Here is a 23,301-nt window from a genome sequence, read left to right on the forward strand (position 1 = left end):
GTTCATACATACTAGCTCAGGTGGATGTCTGAGCAGGAAAGAGAGACAACTTGTTTGCCCGACTTTTCTCTGTCTTCCCTACCTGTGTCGCTCACACTCCTAAATCTGGAGATGTAGGAATGTTTACTGGGTTTTTTAATGGCCCCAATCGTGCATGCTTTTTCTGGGGGCAGCAACCCAATTGTCCTCTGCACCCCACTGTCAGCCCTTGCAAACTCCTCCCACAGCTCCCAGACACGATAATTAGGGCACATTGTCTTGTCCAGACCAGGTCAACTGGTTCAGACATGGCACGTGAAGCAAACAGAGCCAAGGAGACACAGTAGGACCTTTCCTGTGTTCATCGGGTATCGTGTAAAGGATAGCTGATCTTGGCTCCACAAGGGTGGGAGCCTGGGACTGCCAAGACCCACTGCATAGAACCTAAAAATGAAGCCAACACCATAATAGGCAAAGCAAAGAACTGAAGAAAAAAACCTCTGATGTCATAATTGAGCACCTGGATCAAGCCATAACTGATGACTAATTTTAGTGTAATTTCATCACCCCCACAAGACATCTTGTACCCATCTGCAGTCACTTTTCATTATTTCTGTAATTTACTCAGTTGTTAAGAGAAAGTCCTAATCAAGGGTGTTTTTCACTGTTTACTGTGAAATTCTAGTCTCTGTTTTAAGCTGATTTCTTTCATGTGGTCATTTCTGGGAACTTATTATCTGCAAAGCAGGGGGCCCTCCTTTCTCTCACCTGAAAGGAAGAGGCAGAGAGTACAGAGAAGGATGGCCACTTAGAAATAAAGTCAGTGACTTGAAAATGTTGCCTCTGGCCAGCTCATTTGAGCATCACACTATTACGAACATTCTCACCTCCAATCCAAGGGACAATTTCCGGGAGTGACTGATGGAGAAAAGGAATAGTGGTGGATTCTATTCTCAGTCAGGGACCCTTGATAAAATGATGTCCGTCTAAAGACTTCAAGCACATCAAACTTACCTCCCCATTTTTCTGCACTATCGAGATGTAAGAGATGAGCTTGGGGTGAAAGACAGATACTATGAGAAGACAAAGACAGAATTAAATCATGTATTCATTTATTCATTCACTCATTCACCAAGTATTAAGGGCCTCATATGTGCCAGGCACTGGGGCTGATGAGCAAAAGAGATATGTACAATAGTGAACAAAAGAGAAAAGAAGTTCTGTTCTCATGGAGCTTAAATTCTAGGGGCGAGGAAGATGGCTAGCCAAATAAGGGAAATCTATGGGTTATCAGGTGGTGATAAGTGCAAAGAGAAACACAACAGAAAAGGGGACTAGAGAGTGCCATAATGAAGAAGAGCAGATGGTGTAGACAAAGGGAAATGGCTCCAGTAGATACCTACATGTTACCCCACAGCAGGCATGTGCAAAGGCCCTGAGGTGAGAGCCCAGTGGGGTGGTGAGAACCAGCAAGGCGGCCAGTGGGACTGGAACAGAGTGTGCGTGTGAGGGTGTGGGGGTTGAGATGAGGTCAGAAGGATGCTAGGGGTCAGAGTTCACATTGCACCTGTAGATCACTGAATACACTGTGGCTTCAGCTCTAAATATGATGGGAGCCTCTGGAGGGTTCTGAGCAGAGGACAACATGACCTGACTGATGGTCAGGAGGGGTCTGAATGGGGCACCTCCCCAATCAAGGTGCAGCTGGTGTGTGCTGAGGATGGAGGACATGGTGGGCCTCCTCCTGGGTTATTAAAGTAAGGACTGTCTCTACAGGATTCGAAGTAACTGGATAAGAAACTGATAGCACCACACCCTTTAGCACCCTGTGTGTTTGCAGGAGAGGAGCTCAAGACATGAGAGAGAGAGAGAATAAAATCCCCCAGATCAAGGACTCCTCGACCACTGAGAAGGGTTAAGAAGCTGATATTTGCAGACTTCCTGCGTCTGTGAACGAGAGAGTGAACCGCAGGACTCCTTCCAGCCAACCTCCCAGCCAAAGTAGACACCTCCTGTCATTGATGGTCTGGGGAGGTGTCCAAGGGCCAGGCCACAGCCGGGGAGATGACTGACCCATAGTGGGGACAGGTGCATGACAGAGGAAAACGCTGAGTTTGAAAGCAGATGAGAAAAGTCTGCTCTGTGAGTCCATTCACTGGCTACAATTAAAAATGGAAACTAAAGAGAATGGTGACCCGAGGCTGTGTGCTGACCCAAAAGATTTACATGAACTGGAGAAAAGCATGCATCGCCACTTAGGGGGCAGGAGAGATGAAACAGAGCTGGGGCAGAACAGACACACCTAAATGGAGACATCTCCCAGGATTTTTTTTCTCATAAATGAAGACGGCAGAGCGGGAAGCCTTTTAGGGTTGCCTCCTATGGCTGAGGCATTAGAATCTGACCGGCTTTAGGAACTCAACCCTCACGGAGGAGGGAAGGTCTCATGTGCAAGACAACCAGTGGCAGAAGATGTTACTGGCAGCAACTGGACCATGGCTGGTACTAGAGGAATTCTTTTTTTAATCTTAATTGAACTATAGTAGATTTATAATGTTGTGGTAGTTTCACGTGTACAACAAAGTGATTCAGTCATGTATGGAAAGATAGATATATAGATTCTTTTTCAGATTCTTTTCCATTATAGGTCATTACAGGATAGTAAGTAGAGTTCCCTGTGCTATACAGTAGGTCCTTGTTGGTTCTCTATTTTGTATAGAGTAGTGTGTATCTGCTAATCCCAAACTCCTAATTTATCCCTCCCCTGCCTTCCCCTTTGGTAACCATAAGTCTGTTCTCTATGTCTGTGAGTCTGTTTGTTTCGTACATAAGTTCATCTGTGTCATATTTTAGATTCCACATATGTGTTATCATGTGGTACTTGTCTTTCTCTTTTTTTTTTTTTTTTTTTTTTTTTTGCAGTACACGGGCCTCTCACTGTTGTGGCCTCTCCCGTTGCAGAGCACAGGCTCCGGACGCGAAGGCTCAGCGGCCATGGCTCAGGGGCCCAGCCGCTCGGGGGCATGTGGAATCTTCCCGGACCGGGGCACGAACCCGTGTCCCCTGCATCGGCAGGCAGACTCTCAACCACTGCGCCACCAGAGAAGCCCTGTCTTTCTCTTTCTGACTTACTTCACTTAGTGTGATCATCTCTAGGTCCATCCATGTTGCTGCAAATGGCATTCTTGTGTTCTATTTTATGGCTGAGTAGAATTCTATTGTATATGTGTACCACATCTTCTTTATCCATTCCGACGGACACTTAGGTTGCTTCCATGTCCTGGCTATTGTAAATAGAGCTGCTATGGAGGGATGTTGGATGGAGGAATAATGAATGAAAGGAGGAGAGCCAAAGCCGACAGAAACTAGAGAAAGCCCCCCAGAACCAAAGGTGCACTGGGAGGTGTATGTCCTTGACTTAGATGTTGATGCAGACAGCAGAAGAAGCAAGCTGACCTTACTGTGAACTGCTCCAAGAGCTTTAACTATACATGTAAGAAGCAGCCATCCAACTGGCCTTTGGTTTCCTTCATTTTGTTCTTTGGTTGGTTGGACAGGGTCCTCCTGCCTGCCTGGCGTCCATTCCTTTTCATCTGACAAAGCCCGATTTGTCTTTGGATGCCACACCTTCTGCACTCTCTGTCCTAGTAGTTTGGGTGGAGATGACCTGAGTCTCCCAGATTGGTGTATCCCAGACCTGACCAATCAGAAACTCCATCCCCGCCCCCCAACAGTGACTGGCTCAGGGTTGGGCCAGGGACTCCAGTGACCACCATGAGATTCACACCATCAACTTTTTCTACAAGCATTTGGGAAGTCACTTTATTTTTGTTGGGGTGTGCTGTGTGGATACAATGTAAACCTTGAGCTGCTGGTGACAATGATGACCACTCAGAAATGAAGCCAACACAAAGAACAGAGCAGACAGAGGTGGAAAGAAACAGTGTCTGGTTACATTGATTGACCCCTGGATCCAGCCGTGCCTGAAGCCTAGCTGGTATTTTTTCAGTTACCTGACCTAATACATTTTTTAGACAACCCCCTCCCATTTTTTAATTTAACTTAATTTTTTTTTTTTTTTTTTTTTTTTTTGCTCTGGTACCATTTGCATAAGCTGAGTTTTTTGGCATTTGCAACTAAAGGGGTCGAGACTAATGAACTGAATTATCTGGTGCCTATTCAAAGACCATTTCCATTGGGGAGATGGGGAAACCCTGTGTCAGGGCCTCAAACACAACCTCACTGTTTCCAACGGAGACAAAACCATGTTTCCAGAGCCACTTCCTGTTTAAGGTGTGAGATTTTTTATTTTTTAATTTTTTTGTAATTTTGGCTTAAAATCATCACTGAGCTGGAACTCCACGATAAGAACAGTACCAGCCTTCTGTTCTGTGTGTGTGCTGGGGGTGGGATGAGTGTCTTAAAGTTCCTCTGTTTATTTTGCAAATAAGAGAATTGCCTCAAAGGACTGCTAATCTACCCCCATGTGCCAAAGTGGGCAGTGTTATATTCACATTTCTACAGAATCGGAGTCCACAGAGTCGGTGAGGAAATGCGGCAGAAATCAAGCATTATAATTAAGGGGCCAGAGGGACCAATTGAGCAAGAACGATGAAAAGAGTGGCCTGAAGAGTTGGATGAAAAAATTAACCTAAAGGAGGCATGGGCGCTGCTTTGAATGTTTCTGGTGGTTCTGTGACCCCAGAGGGAGAAGGGTTGTTTAAGACAGTATCAAGAGTGTTATGAAACTAAGCCAAATGGAATTAGGTCTAAGCTGTATTTAAGCATGAAGTACATCAAGGGATGTCTCAGAATCTAAACCCCTGGCTCTCTGTTTAGACTGATAATGAACAGACACCGCACACTCGAGGAGCTTTTCCTATTCCCTGATACTGTCAAATCCACTGTTCTTCTAATTCTTTTCATTTTCTCCGTTTTTTTAAAAAGCATCTATGTGTAGTTTCTATTAGATTTTTTGGGTGATTTTTCTTCTCCATGGCTTTGATAACTACACATATAATAACGGCTGTGATTTCTTGACCTTTTACCACATGCCAAATATTACCGTGTGTAATGGGTTGAATGGTGGCCCCCAAAAGATAGGTGCACGTAGAACCTATGGATGTGGTCTTATTTGGAAACAGAGTCTTTTCAGATGTAATTAAAGACCTTGGGATGAGGTCATCCTAGATGAGGGTGGGCCCTAAATCAATGGCCAGTGTCCTTATAAGACAGAAGGGGGAAAGACATGCACAGAAGCCCATGTAAAGATGGAGGGAGACCGGAGGGATGCAGCCACAAGCCAAGGAAGCCAGGAGCCACCAGACTCTGAAAGAGGCAAAGCAGGAACCTCCCCTAGAGTCTTTGGAGAGAGCATGGCCCTGCCTGCATTTGAGTTTGGACTTCTGGATCCAGAACTGGCAGAAAGTACGTTTCTGTTACATTAAAATACCCAGTTTATGGTAATTTGTTACACCAGCCTCAGGAGGTGAATACACTGTGCTGAGCAGCTATGTCCCTTTTTTTCCTTAAAAGAGCCTCAGAATCCTACAAAGTAGGCTCACAAGAGCTGTCCTTTCCTCCAAGAATTTTTGCTACACACACACTCTCTCTTGCCTTCCTTTGTAACAGTTCTTCAACCTTTCTCTGGGAGAAATACCCTTCTCCCTTGAATACAAAATGGTGGAACTGTCCATCAGATCGTCTTAATCTTTTCTAGACAGGGATGGGGCTAAGTAACCTGTTCTCATCCCTGGCTACACCTCAGAATCACCTGAAGAGCTTTTAAAAAGTAAAGATGATCAACCCTACCTCTATGCCCACCTCCACTCCACTACTACAAAGATCCTGGCCCAATCGGTTAGGTGTAGAGTCTGGATGTTAGCATTCTTTAAAGCTTCCTGGTGATTCTAAAGTTCAGCCAAGGTTAAGGGAGTCTTTCTCCCCTGAATCTAAAACATGAGCACAGAGATAAAAACAAATAAAATAATTAGAGCCCCTGTATCCCAGCAGTGGTACCCTGAAACCAGACATCCATGATAACTACCAGGACTCTTGAACTGGCAACTTCAGACTTTTAGGAAACTGGTCCCTTAGTGTACCTTCGGGGTCATAAGATCCCAATCCCTTAGTCCTTAGGTTGCCCTGATATGTTTCTGATGCTTCTGACCAATTCATCCAGGAACTGGCAGAACAGATACTCAAAAGTAAGCTTCTGTTTCCATGATACAGGGCATCCTTACTTAATCTGTAAGTGATAGCCCCCCGTGTCACTGACAACATGAAGGGTGTGAGGAAGAAAGAAAAAATATTTTTTGGAAGGGGATTAAGAGGTACAAACTTCCAGCCATAAAATAAATAAGTCACGGGAATGTACTATAGCGTATAGGGAATATAGTCAATACTACTGCAATAACTTTGTATGGTGATAGATAGTTACTAGACGTTTCATGGTGATCAATCCATAATGTATATAAATGTCCAAACACTATGCTGTACACCTGAAACTAACATAATACTATATGTCAACTATACTTCAATAATAAAAAAATTATGTAGCAATGACATGGTCTTCTACATCAAGTCTTTGAGTTGCTTAGGATCCCAGACATTTGAAAGTGTGAACTTAACACTCTTAATATACCACTAAGGTCATCCTTAATCAAAAAAATTAAAAGAAAAAGAAATGTACACACTTCAGAAGACAAGGACTTACTCTGAGAGATATGTATAACTATTGTCTTGGAAATTTTGCTAATTCAGACTTTGGCTGGGTTGTATTTTACCTTTGTCCTCTCCTTAGAGGCAGTAATTTCTAAATCCCTAACGTGTAGAAACAGTTTTGTTCAGCTCAGCATACAGGTAGGAGAGAGAAGCAAGTCCTGCAGAGAAAACGGTTTCAAAGATATCAGAAGTACCCACTAAGAAATAAAGGCAAGCCAATTAAACATAATTGGTATCCTTCTTCAAAGTATATACAAATAATCTCTAAGTGGAAATTCCCTTAGCCATACCCAGGGTGTAAGATGAATGCACTTGAAAAGAATTAGATGTAGAGGAAAAAATGTTGGGGATATACTGTTTTAAGGTTCTTACACAACATATAAAGCAGTATGACCTCATTTGAATGCAGGCTTTGATTAATTAAAGATAAATTTTGTAAATCTTAGAGCAATGGCTAAATTTTAAAGAGGTATAAATAATGAGCCAATATGGAGAAAAAATGGAATCATAAAAAATATACTCAGGGCTTCCCTTGTGGTGCAGTGGTTGAGAGTCTGCCTGCCAATGCAGGGGACACGGGTTCGTGTCCCAGTCCAGGAGGATCCCACGTGCCATGGAGCAGCTGGGCCCGTGAGCCATGGCCGCTGAGCCTGCGCGTCCAGAGCCTGTGCTCCGCAACGGGAGAGGCCACAACAGTGAGAGGCCCGTGTACCGCAAAAACAAAAACAAAAACAAACAAACAAACAAAATATATATATATACTCAGTAGGAAAGCAGGCAGAAAAAGAAGGAAAAAGGAGTAAAGAACAGATGGCACATAAAGCGAAAAGCAAGATGATAGATTTTAATATAAACATATCAAAAATGTCATTAAATATAAATGGTCTAAATATAATGATTAAAAGACACAGATTATCAGATTGGATAAATAGGCAAACCCCAACTACATGCTCTCTATAAACAATCTACATAAAATATAAAAACACAAATTGTTTTTTTGAAAAAACAGAAAAGATACTACAATGCAAACATTAATCAAAAGTAAGCTGAGGTGGCTGTATTAATATCAGATGAAACAGACTTCAGAATAAGGAATATTTCCAAGAATGAAGAGGGATATTACATAACGAGAAAGGAGTCAGTTCACCAAGAAGTCATTACAATCCTAAGCGTATATGTACCTAAGACAGTGTTTCAAACACGTAAAGGAAAACTGACAGGACTGAAATGAAAACTAGACAAACCCATAACTTCAACATTTCTGTCGATAACGGACAGAACAAAAAGATTAAAAAATAAGCAGGGATATAAAACACCTGAACATCACTAGAGACATCTGGAGAGTCCTTGTAAACCTTAGGCAAAGATTTTTTTAGATGTGACACCAAAAGCACAATTACTAAGAGAAAAAAACTCAACAAACTAAACTTCATTAAAAAATCCTTTGCTCTTCCCAAGACACATACTGGGAGAATTTCTATAAACACCTATCTGAAAATGGACTTGAATCCATAATATATAAAGTGTCCTCAAAGATCAATAATATGAAAATAACAACCAACAAAAAACTGGCAAAAGATTTAGACATTCACCAAAGAAGGTATAAGGATGGTAAGTAAGCACAAGAAAGAATGCTCAACATTATAAGTCATAGGATAAAAGTTAAAACTTGAAAGATATACTGTTACACACCTATTAGAAGTGCTACATAAAATCAAACTAAAACAAGGGATAACATTAAGTGGTCCTGAAGATACAAAACAACAGGAACTCTTATACCTTGCTGGTGGGATTGCAAAATGTTTCCATGTTTGAAAAAAGTTTGAAATTTCTGATAAAGTTATGTGTACAGTTACCACACCAGCCAGCAATTCCAGTCCTAGGTATTTACCCAAGAGAAATGAACAAACATTCACTTGAAAACCTGTTTGTGAATACTTATAGTGACATTTTTCATAATGACCCACAAATGGAAGTAATCTAAATGGCTTTCAACTAGGAAATGAATAAACAAACAGTGCTGTACCCATTCACTGTAATATTATGCAGTATTAAAAAGCAATAGACTATTTGTGGTCTTTTTGATTATAGCCATCTCACAGGTGTGAGGTGATATTGTGGTTTTGATTTGACGAGGAAGGGAACCCTTGATCACCGTAGGAACGTAAATTGGTGCAGCCACTGTGGAAAACAGTATGGAGGTTCCTCAAAAAAACTGAAAATAGAACTACCATGTGATCCAGCAATTCCACTCATGGGCATACATCTGAAGAAAATGAAAACACTAATTCGAAAAGACAATGCACCCCAATGTTCACAGCAGCCTTTTTTGTGTGTGTGTGTGGTACACGGGCCTCTCACCGCTGTGGCCTCTCCCACTGTGGAGCACAGGCTCCAGATGTGCAGGCCCAGTGGCCACGGATCACGGGCCCAGCCGCTCCATGGCATGTGGGATCTTCCCGGACCAGGGCACGAACCCATGTCCCCTGCATCGGCAGGCGGACCCTCAACCACTGAGTCACCACGGAAGCCCATAGCAGCCTTTTTTTTTACAATAGCCAAGATATCGAAGCAACCTATGTGTCCATCAACAGATGAATGAATAGAGAAGATGTGGTACATATATACAATGGAATATTACTCAGCCATAAAAAAGAATGAAATTTTGCCATTTGCAATAACATGGATGGACCTGGAGGGTATTATGCTTAGTGAAATAAGCCAAACAGAGAAGGACAAATACTGTATTTTACCACTTACACATGGAATCTATAAAATAAAACAGGGACTTCCCTGATGGCACAGTGGTTAAGAATCCACCTGCCAATGCAGGGGACACAGGTTCGAGCCCTGGTCCGGAAGATCCCACACGCCACGGAGCAACTAAGCCCGTGCGTCACAACTACTGAGCCTGCGCTTTAGAGCCCGTGCTCCACAAGAGAAGCCACCGCAATGAGAAGCCCACGCACCTCAATGAAGAGTAGCCTCTGCTCGCCGCAACTAGATAAAGCATGCGCGCAGCAACGAATACCCAACGCAGCCATAAATAAATAAATGTATTAATAAAATAAGATAAAAAATAAAACCAAACTAGTGAATCTAACAACAACAACAACAAAAAAAAAAAAAAACAGACTCACAGATATAGAGACCAACTAGTGGTTACCAGTGGGGAGAGGAAAGGGGGAGGGGCAAGACAAGGACAGAGGATTAAGAGGTACAAACTACCATGTCTAAAATAAATAAGCTACAAGGATATATTGGGCAGCCCAGGGAATACAGACAATATTTCATAACTATAAATGGAGAATAACCATTAAAATTTTGAATCACTATGTCATATGGTTGAAACATAAGATATTGTAAACCAACTATAGATCAACTTAAGGAAAAGAACAAAAAGGAATAGACTGTTGATATATAGGTGAATATTAAATGCATTGTGCTAAGTGAAAGACAGAAGATTCAAAAGCTGCATACTGCACCATCCCATTTTTATGGAATTCTGAAAAAGGCAAAACTATAAGGACAGAGAACAAATCAGTGGTTGCCAGGGCCTGTAGGTATAGGGGAGGGGGTGGCTACATAGAAACACCCAGGAATTTGGGGGGTGACGGAAGTGCTCTTTATACCTCAGGTGTGTTTGCGTTTACATGGCCATGTGCGTTCATCAAAATTAAAACTCTGTCCTCAGAAGGGTGAATTTTACTGTATGAAAATTACATTAATAAACCTTACTTTTAAACAATGCAGACTGCTGTAGGGAGATATTCTATCCATCAGACTTTCCATTTATTCCATTAATTCAGTAATACCCCCTTTCACTCCAATTAAAATGCCAAAGATTGGTTTTTATTATCCTTGCTTCTCAAGACTATGGATGTTATGAAATATCTAATACATCCAAAGGCTTTGTTTTAACCCCTGCTCATGAAAGTGCTAACTGCTAATATAATTGAGAGTTCTGGGTTCTTCTCTGCCCAATTCTAGCCACATTTGTGATTAAGCTAAGGATGAATATTGAGATAAAGGAGGAAGAGCTGAAGGTGCAAATTCAAATGGCTGGGAAGGGGTCGGCAGGTAAGGGGGGGAAGAGAAGCACTTAATAAACACCCCACCCAGGGGCCGGGGTGGGGGACACCCATGCATAGCTTTGGCACGATGTAGCCTTACAGGCATGCGCACCCGAGGTCGGCAGAGCACCCACCCTCTTAGGGGAAATTGGAAATCCCGAGTTTTATATGTGAATTCTCCCGATTTGGGGGAGCCTGTTCAGTTTTTTATTTTAAAAAGCTCTGTGGACAGAACAGTGCTTGCGTGCAGGTCATGAAGTTTGCAAGCGCTGGTCTAGAGCCCTGGGTGTAGAGCAAGAGAACTAGGACAGGCCTAGGAGTCCGGTGGTTTAACAGAACGGCTTCCGAGAAGCTGAAATCACTTCTAAGAAGCTTCAACGCAGCAGGGAGTTTCAACTTGTGTAGGAAGGGGTGTGCGCCTAATGCAAAGAGTGTGTGTGTACTTCAAGTATAAGGAAAGACAAGGCATGAGCCTTACACGTGCAATCTAAAATATGAAACAAACTAGAGAATATAACAACAACAACAATAAAGCAGACTCACAGAGAGAGAGAGACACACTAGTGGTTACCAGTGGGAAGAGGGTGCACGTGGGAGCCGGGAAGGACCTCCCCCCCCGCCCCCTCCCCCCCCACAACCTCTTCCTACTCATGACACCACCCCAGCCCCTAAATCCCAAATCAGCAATTCAAAATCCCCAAAGCTCTCACTATCCAAAGGTTGGCTGGCTGGTGTTTAATTCTTTTGGTGACCACGGCTGCTCTAAAGTACAATGAGGCTATCTGGGGACTTGATCCTCTTCTATGTATATACTCACATCTTTCATGCAAAATGACTTATGTGTCCAATTACGGCAGCAACTCCACACCCAGCCTGGGCTGGGTGTTAGACAATATACATGGATGATCCTGGGTCTCTATCTGTCTATCTACCTACCTACCTTCTGAATTGTGAAATATACCTGGCCCCAGACTTCCGAAAAGAGATTTCCGGCCTGTGTGACCTTCCGGGGGGCCCCCTATGTGACTGACAACTATCACTTCACCTCTGACAGCATCTCAGCCTACCACTGCCCTTTCCTCCCCTTTACACGGGGCCAGTTCCTCAACCCATAACTCAACGACACTTCGCGTCATCTACCTCAGCCCAAGACTTAAATCTTAGGAAGACTCCCTTCTTTCAGTGCCCTGGTCTATTTATGGAACCGCCCAAGAACAATGATTCTGTTCCAAACCCTGAGGAATTGCAGAGCCTTAAATCCACAGCTGAACATCAGCTTGCAATTGGTATTAAAAATTGATCAGTGGTTTTGAGGGTTCCAGAAATCGGCACTTAAATCCTTCGGCAAGAACAGTCAGCGATGGATTTTTTTTTTTTAAACGACAGTAAAATTTTAAACAAGGGTCAGAAAACTTCCCTCTCTATAAGAAATTCATGGAGCAAACATTTTCTTTACAGAGGTATCTGAGAGGGTGAATGTACTGCTGCTTATGACCACGAGAAACAAAATGAAAAATATTTTGCAGAGCCCTATGCGGTGAAAACTGCCAAGCAAAAGCAGGGAGAGAAAACCCCACCAAATCAAGGTTGCCCTAAGCCAGGGGGAGAGGTGGCTTTGGGGGGAGGGGTGGGGCATCTCCCCCTAACCTCTAACACCCTCACCACTTGCTGTGTAAATAGCATCTTTAAAACAAAATTCCCAGGCTTCCCTGGAAGCGCAGTCGTTAAGAATCCGTCTGCCAGTGCAGGGGACACGGGTTCAAGCCCTGGTCCGGGAAGATCCCACATGCCGTGGAGCAACTAAGCCGGTGCGCCACAACTACTGAGCCTGCGCTCTAGAGCCCGCGAGCCACAACTACTGAGCCTGCGCGCCTAGAACCTATGTTCCTCAACGAGAAGCCACCGCAATGAGAAGCCCGCAACCAAGAGTAGCCCCCGCTCCGCTCGCTGCAACTAGAGAAAAGCCACGCGCAGCAAGGAAGACCCAACGCAGCCAAAAATAAAATAAATAAATAAAATTTAAAATTCCCAATTCCACTTTCCAACAAAATTGCTGTCCCTGGCCTCTTCCACATGGACGTTTCTAATGGCCACTTCTCTAAATCAAAAGTAAAATCCTCTAGATGGTGTGTGGGGAGGAACGTGAGCTTACTTCCCAGAGCACATTCAGCAGAGTTCCAACCTGACTGAATCCTCTCACGGAGGGAGAAAGCCTGATCGGGACTTTCACCCTTCGCTGAAATTAAAACGGCACCACCTGCCTCAGTGAAGTGCTTTCTATCCATTAAGTCACTTCATCATCACAACATCTCTAGCAAGTATTTGGGGAAGGATTTTTTTTTTTTTTTTGAATGGTCACTTTCCATTTGGGGAAACCGAGTCCTAGAAACGATAGAACCCAGAGCTCACGGCAGAAATAAGTAACCAGATTTTCTAACAGATTTGTCCTCCGGAATAAAACAGAAATATGTCACACACGCGCGCGTTCCCGTGCGCGCGCGCGCACGCGCGCACACACACACGCACACGCACGCACTCCTGTTTACCTGGAGCTCTTGGGAGAAAGGGACAGTATTTAAAACAGCAATTTTGTCCGGTTGGTGTATCTGGGGACCTGCACCCTTAAGGAAAGCAGATTTTTCTGGAATTCCAGCCGGTGCGCAGTGACTTTTGAAAAGCAAACGCTACTTGGTAACATCAACTGGCAACTTGTCTCTGCGAATGCATTTCTAGCTCAGCCTGAAGAGCTTTAGGCGGGAGAGAGCCGTGATTCTCATCCGGTTGGACTCGGTTTACCCGCTCAGGGCCCGGGGCCGGGGCCGGAGCTGCGACGCAGCGCGAAGGGCACGGACACTTGTGCGCATCTCGGTTTCACCCGATGGCCCCGAGACTCTTACCCCGGCGCAGGCAGCGGAAAAACGGCGCCCCCAGCCCTCTCTCCGCGCGCTGACCCGCACCCGGTTCCCAGCCCGGCCTCGGGGCGCGCAGCGGCCGTCCCCAGAGGAGCGGGGCTTCCTCGCGCGGCACCGGCGGCCCACGGGCTCCGAGACCCGTCTCCCCGCCCCTCCCGCCACGGCCCGCGCCCAACACGCACGTAATCAAAACCTGCATAATAATACCAACCTTTCCTGAGTCTTCTGGGCACCAAGCGTTCCCTCCCTGAATTCTCTTAAACCCAAGACAGGGTGATCATTCCATTGCAGAGGTGAGGAGACTGAGGTGGAAGGCCCCCCAGGACCAGGCTGCTGGGAAGCCCAGGTCTGATTCCGACTTGCAGCCCCAGCTCTCCCACCCGCGCCATCACCTTTACGCGCTCCTAGACCACACAGGACCTCGGCGGGGCGCCTGGAGGGGGTCCCGGGTTTCTCCCGAGCTGAGGTCCCCGGGAGTTGCGCATTCCTTCGCGGGCCAACGCCGGCCCGCGGGACCCCATGGCGGGGGAAACGGGGCACAAAGGGCCCGGTCCGCCCTCGTGGGTCACAAGTCCCAGTCCGACCGAGCTGGGGAGGGGGACGCCAGGCTGCGGGGGAAGAAGGCGCAAAGAACTCCGCTGCCCGCTCTCGGGCCCCCGGCTCCACGTCGTGGCCGTGCCGGGTTGCGCTAAGTCTTCACGCAACTCGGGGACGGTGAACACACACAGTGTCCCTCAGCCACGCCCCCTCTTCACCCCGGGAAGCACCCCGAACCCTGAGATATTGGGTCAGCCAATTTCGCCCCAATCACACGGACGCGGCGCCCAACGGGGCTCGCCCATCTAGGGAAGGGGCCGCTCCGCGCCTGGGAGCCAGCGCCCTCACCCAGGTCCCCGCAACACCCTCACCCTTCGGCTCCCACCGCCCGGGCTCCTGGGGACCGTGGGGAACTTCTCGAGCGCCGGCGCGACCGACGCCCCCCGCCCCCGGCCTCTTACCTCTGCCCAGCAGCGCGGCCAGCACCAGGCTCAGCGCCCGGCACAGCGGCGCCACCCGCCCGGCGGCCGCGCCCTCGGAGCGCATCCTGCGTCCCGGCAGCTCAGGCCGCCCGCCGCCCGCCGGGGGCGCAGGGCCCGCTCGTGGCCCCCGCCGGCTGTCCCATGCCCCGGGGCCACCCCCGGCAGCGAGTTGGCCGGCCGGGCGGCGGAGCCGGTGTTCACGCCCCGCCCCTGCCGGGTGCACGCCGATACGCCTGCGGATCCCGCGGAGGCTCGCGCTCTGGCCGGGACAACTTTTCTTCAGCCGCCGCGACAGCCGCGGCCCGTCCCGCCCCCAGGGCCGCCCACTCGGTCCCGCCCACTCGGAGCCCGCCCCCCAGCCCCGCCCCGGGCCGCAGGCTGCTGCTGGAGGATGCCGGGGAGAAAGTGTGCGGGTCCCGGAGCAGGCGCGCGAGAGAGGGGGTGGGGCGCGCAGGGAAGCGGGTTGCACCCGCGGGGTCCCTCCTCCTCCCAGCAGCCTTCCGCCTTCGTGCCCTGTGGCTCGCGTCCCGGAGAGCTCTGCGCAGGTACCGCGACGCAAGATGGAGCCGGACGCTTCCCCTCGCCAGCCTCCCGGGGTCCTCAGTCGCCGCACCTGAACTTCAGTTTGTCCCCTGAGTCTTTGCCTTGAGAGCTGGGGACATCTGGAATTAAAACTCCCCTGCAGCTGATAAGGAAAGCTCTCCCAGAGAGATTGTTCAGTGGGAAAAAGCAACGGGCAGGACAGACTCGAGAGGGACACGGTTTCTACAGAGGCGTGCGCACATGTGTATATATTTGTGTGTGTGTGTGTGTGTGTGTGTGTGTGTGTGTGTGTGTGTAGCAAGACAACGCGGTATCTCAGGAAGGGGACTGGAACGCTGGGGTGACGGAAAAGTTCGTTTTACACTGTATATCCTTCTATATTGTTGGATATCGCCCCCATGCCCATGTGTTTTTATGCACTGTTCTGGGGGGAAATGCGCCCTTCCCCAGCCAGACTTGCTCCTGCAATAGCTTTTTCTCTGCAGATTCAGACAAGGACTCGCCACCCCACTTCGCACCCCAAATCTCTTCTCTGTGACGTTCCCAGCGCTGCCCTCCCTCCCCGCGTGGATCCCAGCTGCTTGCCTGCACGGTTACTGATACACATGCTCGGGCCTCATCTGCTTCCCAGGGATGAACAATCTGAACGCAGGACCCCGACTTCCCCTCGTGTCCGTGAGTGAAAGGCAGTGCGTTCCGAGCCCAGCAGCCTTGCCCTGGAGGCCCAGCCCTCCCCCAGCCGGTGCGCTTCCCCCAAACCCCATAGCCTGGCCTGGCGGTCCCCTGGTGTCCTGGGCTCCCCAGGGGCAGGGCTCAGGGGCCCAGCTCTCACCCAGGCTGACTCGGTCCAACCCCAGAAAAGAAGCTCACGGTGTTGTCATGTGTCACCATCGCTCCTGGTTGCCAGAGGCAGGAATGAATTTCAAAATAAAAGAAAAAAATCTCCTTTATCAGGTGAGAAGAAACAAAAGTGAAACGTCTTGTGCACTGCAAATCCGTTTCTGCTGTCCCGACTCAGTTACAGGGGATCGTGAGCTGAGCATGAGGGGAAATTGGGGGTTGGGGGCAAAGGGTCCGAGGGCACTCCCCATCCCAGGAGCCCTTCTCCCAGCTGGACGGCCTCCAGAGGACGAGGGCTCACTGGTCCACTCTGCTTGCCTTATGTGGGCAGAAGGCAGCTGGGAAAACTAGCCAGGCCAGAAAGAAAACTGCGAAACCTTGGTTCTCATAGGCCTGGGTAGCAGAGACTTCATTTTTTAGGTGGACAATGCTGATAGCTGCCCAATGTTTCAGTTCATTCAGCTAATCTACACATAGCCTTGGGAGACAGTCATAAGGTAGACTCGGGCTCCTGAAATGGAAGGCACATTTCCTCCTCATTTTTATTTGTTAGTTTGAAAGTCACTGGAGAATAAATATTTTTTTTCATTTAAATGTTTCTAGCCTCAGTGAGAAGAAATACAACATAACCATCATTTCCTGACTGAGTGGTTGGGGTCTACTTCCTCTCTCCCTCCTGTCTGATAAGAGAAACAAAAGAAAAAGCCCCCAGTTATGCCGGCCACTCCCCTGCTCTTCTTCGTAGGTTCATCATTTGGTCGGCCTCACCCTCCCCACACACATCATTTCTTTACTTTTGGCACAGAATATCGCCCTCTCTACTGCAGAGCCAAACACAGGTTGTGGTCCAGGACTCCATGGTTCAAGTAACCAGAAGGGGTGAAACTGAACAAACCACAGGGCAATACATAAAAATTCTAAAATGAGAAGAAAAAGGAGAGTTTCAGTCAGGTAAATCCACTTCACAGTCCCCAAAGGCATCTGCCATCCTAGGGTGTTCCAAATCTCAGATATGCCTTGAGACCACAAAGTCTCCTAGCATCCATCGAGTAAGAGACTTTCCTGCTTCTTCAAGACGGACAAAAGGAGACCCAGGTAATGGGTGCTTCTCTTCCGCAAATCTCAGTTTAGGATCCCATGTAATCTACCACGTGACCTTCTTAAAACCAAACAAGCACCCACAAAACCAAACAAACAAAAGGGATGATGTTGTTGATTTATCTTTTTTAGGAACCCACCCCCCAAAACAGAGGTGTGAACTTAGAGGTTCATGGGTAAAGAGTTTCCTGTATTTTTTAAGGCATGTATTTTTTAACCCCCAAATCATTAATTCCTTAACTTAGATTACTTCCAGATGCTTTTCTGAATTTCATAACCAGCATTAGAGACCACTAATCTCCTCAAGGGCTATTGCAAAACTCCTTGTGGGCTTTGGGCACATGGAGACAATTAACTTGATTTATAGGAGAGAAGAGAGATTGGAAAGAGGAAACCTGCTGTTTCCACATGTGCCCAGGGTGCATAAGTCAAAAAGGCAAGTTCAGATTTTTTTTGTTGTTCATGCTTAAACTCCAAATTCTTAACATTGCATAAAAGGAGGGTTGGAACTTGGGAATTTAGCTCAGGAGTTTCTTATAAGGTTTGCCTCTAGATAGGGGACCTATAGGTATATGTTGCTAAGAACGTGGAAAAGAAGGGCTATATCTTGGCCTCATGAGGCAGCTATAGCCGTCCTGCAGCTCTAATGGCGAATCCTCACTATGGTGCTTGCTATTAAAAATGAAACATAAGGCAGGCAAGTATATGTTTAGCACTCTGTGCTGGCACTTCTGTTATTGTGCATAAACGTCATCTCATTTAATGCTCGCGATGACATTAATGGGAGTACTATTGTCCTTTGACATTTCATCCCTTCTTTCAACAAATATCTGTCTACTGCTTACCATTTGTCAGGCTCAGGTATGGGGTTCTAGCAGTGAACAAATCAGATGAAGGTCCTAAACTCATGGATCTTATAGTCTAGGGGACTCTCAGGAAATATACAAATAAATCCATCCTAGAAGCCAGTGATAGGTGCTGTGAATAAAACTAAAACAGAATAAGGGGAAGTCTGATTCGGGGTTACAGCTTTAGAGAGGGCAGATGAAGTGGGTAAGTTGGCGGATTTCTGAGAGAAGAGCTTTTAAGGAGGAGAAAACCAAAAGTGCAAAGACCACGAAGCAGAGGAAAACATGATCTCACCCCGCCCCCCAGAACAGCTCTGGCCTCTTGTAGAACACAGCCTGCAGGGGGCAGCAGAGGACGCCTGGAGTCCAGTTAAGAGCTGACTGTGGGAGGGTAGGAGGGATGCAGGCCAGGACTGGGAAGGTAGCAGGGAGTGGTGAGGTGGAGGCGTGGACCAGTTAGGCTGCCCGCTCCAGACGAAGGCAAAAGCCTCGCCGATGGATGGGTGTGAGTTGTAGGACAGTGTTAGAGTCCGGGGTTTCCCCAGTGGTACCCTTCAGGGAGGAAAGAAAGACTGGGGGGCAAGCAGTCTTGGGGGTACCTTGGGGCAGGTGGGAAACCTGAGGCTCCAAGAGGAAGTTCAGTCCCTTGCTGGTACATGGCAGTGGTGACATTGAAAATCAGCTCCCCACCTGCCCCAGAGGTGGTGTGGTCAGCTTGTAGCCGCCAGCTGAAACTCTGGTTTTATGTTGGTAAGATCCATAACCCTTGTTTTAACAAATTCTAGGGTCTCACGCAGCCTGGCTAAGGTGGGGCTGGGTAGGTAGGGGGAAGTGGGCTGTAGAAACAACACATCCTTCCCTACTCCCCTCCCTTACTCCCTGCTGCACGTGGATAAAGATTGCAACATTGTGCCATCCAGTAAGAATCTAACCATTAGGGAGTATTTACTGGGGGCTATCACCACCCACTCTTGATCATTTATGTGTTCATTTGCTTATTATCTATCTGCAGCTTCCCCCATCCCATGTCAGCTCCATGGGGTAGGGGGTGGCGGTTGACCTGTTCACCCCTGTGTTCCCAACCCCTAGGAGGGTGTGCCCCCAAATGAGCACTTGTCTGGTGAATGACTCTCCTGAAGCTGTAGATTGCCAGTCCCATGTTACTAACAAGGAAACTGAGATTCACACATTTTTACCTCCAGCTCCTTAACCAGTAATAGTAACCATTATGATGAGGACAATATCATTAGATGCTTGTTAATTGCCAAAGAATCCTGTTGACAGCCCTATGGATGTGTACCATTTTTATCCCATCTTACAGACCAAGAAACTGATGTCAAAGAGGTTAGGTGGCTTGTTCAAGGTCCCCCAGCTGGGAAGTGGCAGAAGTGGGGTTGGATCTATAATCCTTCGTCCCACTCAGCTGCGTTCAGGTGTGTGCTTAGCTCCGCCAGTTCTCTACACCAGGTGTCCTGGTCGCCTGTGTTAGGTCCCGCTGGCCAGGCCTGCTCTTTGTATCAGGTTTCACTTGCTAGACTTTTCTGTTCCGGACAAACACTGAAAAATCATTCCTTTGTAATTTCCACTTAACCTTACAGACAACTCTGCAGCACCTTGGGCTGCCCTGGTGTATCTACTGGAACTCCGCCTCTATGGAGGTGAATTTCCCCTGCAGAGATCATGCGCCCAGCTTCTCCAGGTAAGATGCGAGATGCAGGTGGCTTTCGGCTTGTGGAGAACAACTTTTAGGACTGATGCTCAAATGCCTCCACACCTGACCCAGATCCAGTTTCCCTGCCGCACTTCCAGGCTTTTATCACCCTGCTAGAGACCCACAGAGTGGATTTTCCCCCCCTCACCCTTCCACTGGGGGTTCAGTAGTCCATTTAGTAAAAGAAGTGGGTTAATATAGCTTCAACTGGTTACAAATGGAAGCGGTCACACTGACATTTCCTTAACTGTATACGCTGCATCACCGTCACCACCTCTGACATTTACAGATCTTTTACTTTGTGCCGAGCACTATTTCCAGTACTTTCGCATGTGTTCGCTCATTTAATCCTCGCAACAACCTTATGACTTTACTGTTCTTAGTAACTCCATTTACAAACCAAGCAATTGGCGTACAGAGTTTAGGTAACGTATCCAGGGTCACAGAGCTAGTAGGCGGCAGAGCTGGATCCAAACCCAGTTACTCTGGCTATAGAATCCCTGCTCTGAGTAACCAATTCTCAGTCTTTGTTCTGCGTACACATCACCTTGAGGACTTGCTAACATGTTGACTTGATTCAGTTCATCAGGGGTGGGTGGCCCTTCATCTGCATCTCTAACAGGCTCCCCCAGATCATCTCGTTGCTGTGCCTCAGTGGACCGTCTTTTGTGTAGCAGTTCCCTAAATCCTTACCTGATTCTGCTCCCTGCATATTTATCCAAAGTCATATTACCCAAACTATATGTATTTGAAAATGTCACCAAAGGTCAAACCCCTTCCTGCTTCTCGACACAAAGCAATCCTAGACACATTCAGTGCCTTGCATCGTTCCAGAAGCAGCATGAGATTGGTTTGCCATGCAGTCAGTTAATAAGTTATTTAGTACATACCTATCAGTGAGCCTGATGTTCCGAGTAAGCATGGCGACTGGCTTGGGTCAAGGTAGTGGTGGCTCCATCACCTGGGTCCCTGAATGACCTCCATGAGCAGAGTCCCCTGCTAAGCAGCAGTGGACACACACACACACACACACAAACTGAATGAGAGATGACGGGCTGACATTTGGGGGTCGTTTGTTGCTGCACTGGAAGATAACCCATCCTCACCGAAACACCAGGCATTCACATTCACTGCATGATACACCCGCTCAGCTCCGCCCCTGTTCCTTGTGGATTATCAGGTCCCATTGCAGGAATAACAGTCTCCATGTCTTGTCATTCTTTAATTCAATCATCAATTGTTGAGAGATTATTATGGGTGAGCATTGAGCTCGGAGCCTGTCCTCAGAGACGGTAATAGGGGAGATAATAGACATATACAAGTATCTTGAATAGACATCGGAAAACAGGCACAAAAGACATGTTATAAGAGCCCAGGGAAGATCAGAGTGATTTCATTGCCCGCCTCCCCTCCATCGACACTGACCTTAAAGGCTCTGCTCATTCTGCCTTCAGAGACTTTGCACCTGCTCCTCCCCCTTTCTGAAGCCCACTCCTTATAATTTCCTCTCCTTTCCGATGTCCCCCCCGAACACACCCTGCACTCAAGAAATATTGTCGAATAAATTCTGATTGTTACCTTTGAGGAAGTGGTGTTTGATCACAGGGATGGTGGGAGATTAATAGTGAAGATTGGAAAGAAAGACAGGATGGCAGAGTCTTTGTGGAAGAAAGGACTAGACAGGAACATAGTTCAGCCCATAAACAGGAACAGCGATGTTTACTTCCGGGCAGTTCCCATAACCACCAGCCGGAAGAAATAGGTTAAACTAGCTCCAAGGTCATTGAGGTTGAACTGGGTGGATTCAGCCATTGTGTTGGTTTCATCCTCTTCACCCCTAAAGCTTTGGTTTTGTTTTCTCAGTCTTATAGTCATGACTCATTAGGACCTATACTTCGCATTTTTCATAGGAAGTAATTCAATTCAAACTCATCCACCACTGCAGGATGCAACACAGCACTTAAGCGGCATTCTTTTTTTTTTTTTTTTTTTTTTTTTTTTTACGGTACGCGGGCCTCTCACTGTTGTGGCCTCTCCCGTTGCGGAGCACAGGCTCCGGACGCGCAGGCTCAGCAGCCATGGCTCACGGGCCCAGCTGCTCCACGGCATGTGGGATCTTCCTGGGCCGGGGCATGAACCCGTGTCCCCTGCATCGGCAGGCAGACTCTCAACCACCACGCCACCAGGGAAGCCCTTAAGTGGCATTCTTAATCTGCCTTTTCAAGCCCCTCCTGGCCACCCATGAACAGCAGCCCAGGCTATGGCATTGCTTATGATTCCTTACAGGTCCAGCCAGTTTCTGGGAAGGAGGGACACTCATAACTTTTACATATGACTCACTGTTTTCAATCACCTTTCTCAGGTTCAGACCATCCAGGTAACTAAAGGAGCTTTGTAGCTAGACTCGCTACATCGTTCTGGACTCCCCTTAAAACTCCCTGATGGCCTGTTACAAGGAAGATTGAGCTTCATATGGAAAACTGCCAAAATTGTGCTGTTTTGACACTTGGAACCATGCAATGCCAGTGCCGTTAATTTATGCGAGAAACAGCTCTGCTCGCTAACCTACCGGCAGCCGCCAAATGGTTATAGAGTCAATGTTGCCCCCTGGTGGCGGAAGCTGGTATATTCTGTTGGTGGAGAGAAAAATAAAAGCTCAGATTTCTGGGTCTAAGCAAAGGGGCAGACACATCCTAAGAGTGCCATTCAGTTGAGCAGCATTTCACACTAATGAGTGTCTTCTCAAGAGGCAATATTGGTCACTACTGGCCCCTTTGCCTCTGACTTGTGAGTACAACATATTTCCTGGGGTGGCCCATCTCCAACAGGATTTCCGTAGATAGCGTTTCCCACTTAAAGCAGTTGCCTTAATGGAGCTCAGGAGACTGACATTTGATCTCTGTGGACCACTGGAGAGATTAAAGCTCAGGCCGGCTGGGATTAGGTACAAGGTGAGAAGATAAAGCATTTACACAAAAATCCAAAATGACTGGGCATGACATTTACTGATGGAACTCCTCCAGTGCAAATACGTATTCATTGAGGTCCAATTAGAGAAGCGGAACCACTATGAATAGGGTGTTTATTTTAGGAAAGAGACCTTATAGAATTGTGGGAGCAGCTGGGGATATAAAGATCCAGAAGAGGGAGTTGGAGGATAAGCAAAAATCACCAACCAGCTTTCCGGAGGCACTGATGCATGATTCAGGGCAGGCTGGGCTTTCAGCTCCTTCAAGGTAAACATCCTGGAACTTGAAGAAGAATCTGGAGAGGCACATGTGCCCCGCTTCCAGGGTGGGACAATGCAAGGGGAGCTGTTCAAAGAGTATGAGAAGAGTTCAGCTTCTGCCGTGGCCAACTAAACACCTACAGGATCGATCTTCCCATAGGTAACAATGGTAAATTCTGCATAAAATACAAAACAAGAAGAGAAAGACAAACACATGAACAAGACCGTTACCCTGAAGACTCTAAGTAAAGAATGAAGAGAGGCAGGCAGATTCCAGAAGGGAGTTGACATTTGGGAGGAGGAAAAGGCATGGAGAATGTTTCCTA

At 47.2% G+C, this 23,301-nt stretch overlaps 1 protein-coding gene across 1 annotated transcript in view; it reads right to left on the minus strand.

Annotated features, from left to right (window-relative positions):
- Positions 1-14,770, minus strand: part of TMEM132C (transmembrane protein 132C) — a 375,340-nt gene extending 360,570 nt beyond the window's left edge. Inside the window, exon 1 of the mRNA XM_060119269.1 lies at positions 14,686-14,770. Coding sequence (XP_059975252.1) covers positions 14,686-14,770 — 85 coding nt within the window. The remainder of the gene's footprint in view (positions 1-14,685) is intronic.
- Positions 14,771-23,301: the final 8,531 nt, after the last annotated feature.

The sequence above is a fragment of the Mesoplodon densirostris genome, chromosome 15, assembly GCF_025265405.1.
Source record: "Mesoplodon densirostris isolate mMesDen1 chromosome 15, mMesDen1 primary haplotype, whole genome shotgun sequence".
In the NCBI taxonomy this organism is placed as follows: Eukaryota; Metazoa; Chordata; class Mammalia; order Artiodactyla; family Ziphiidae; genus Mesoplodon; species Mesoplodon densirostris.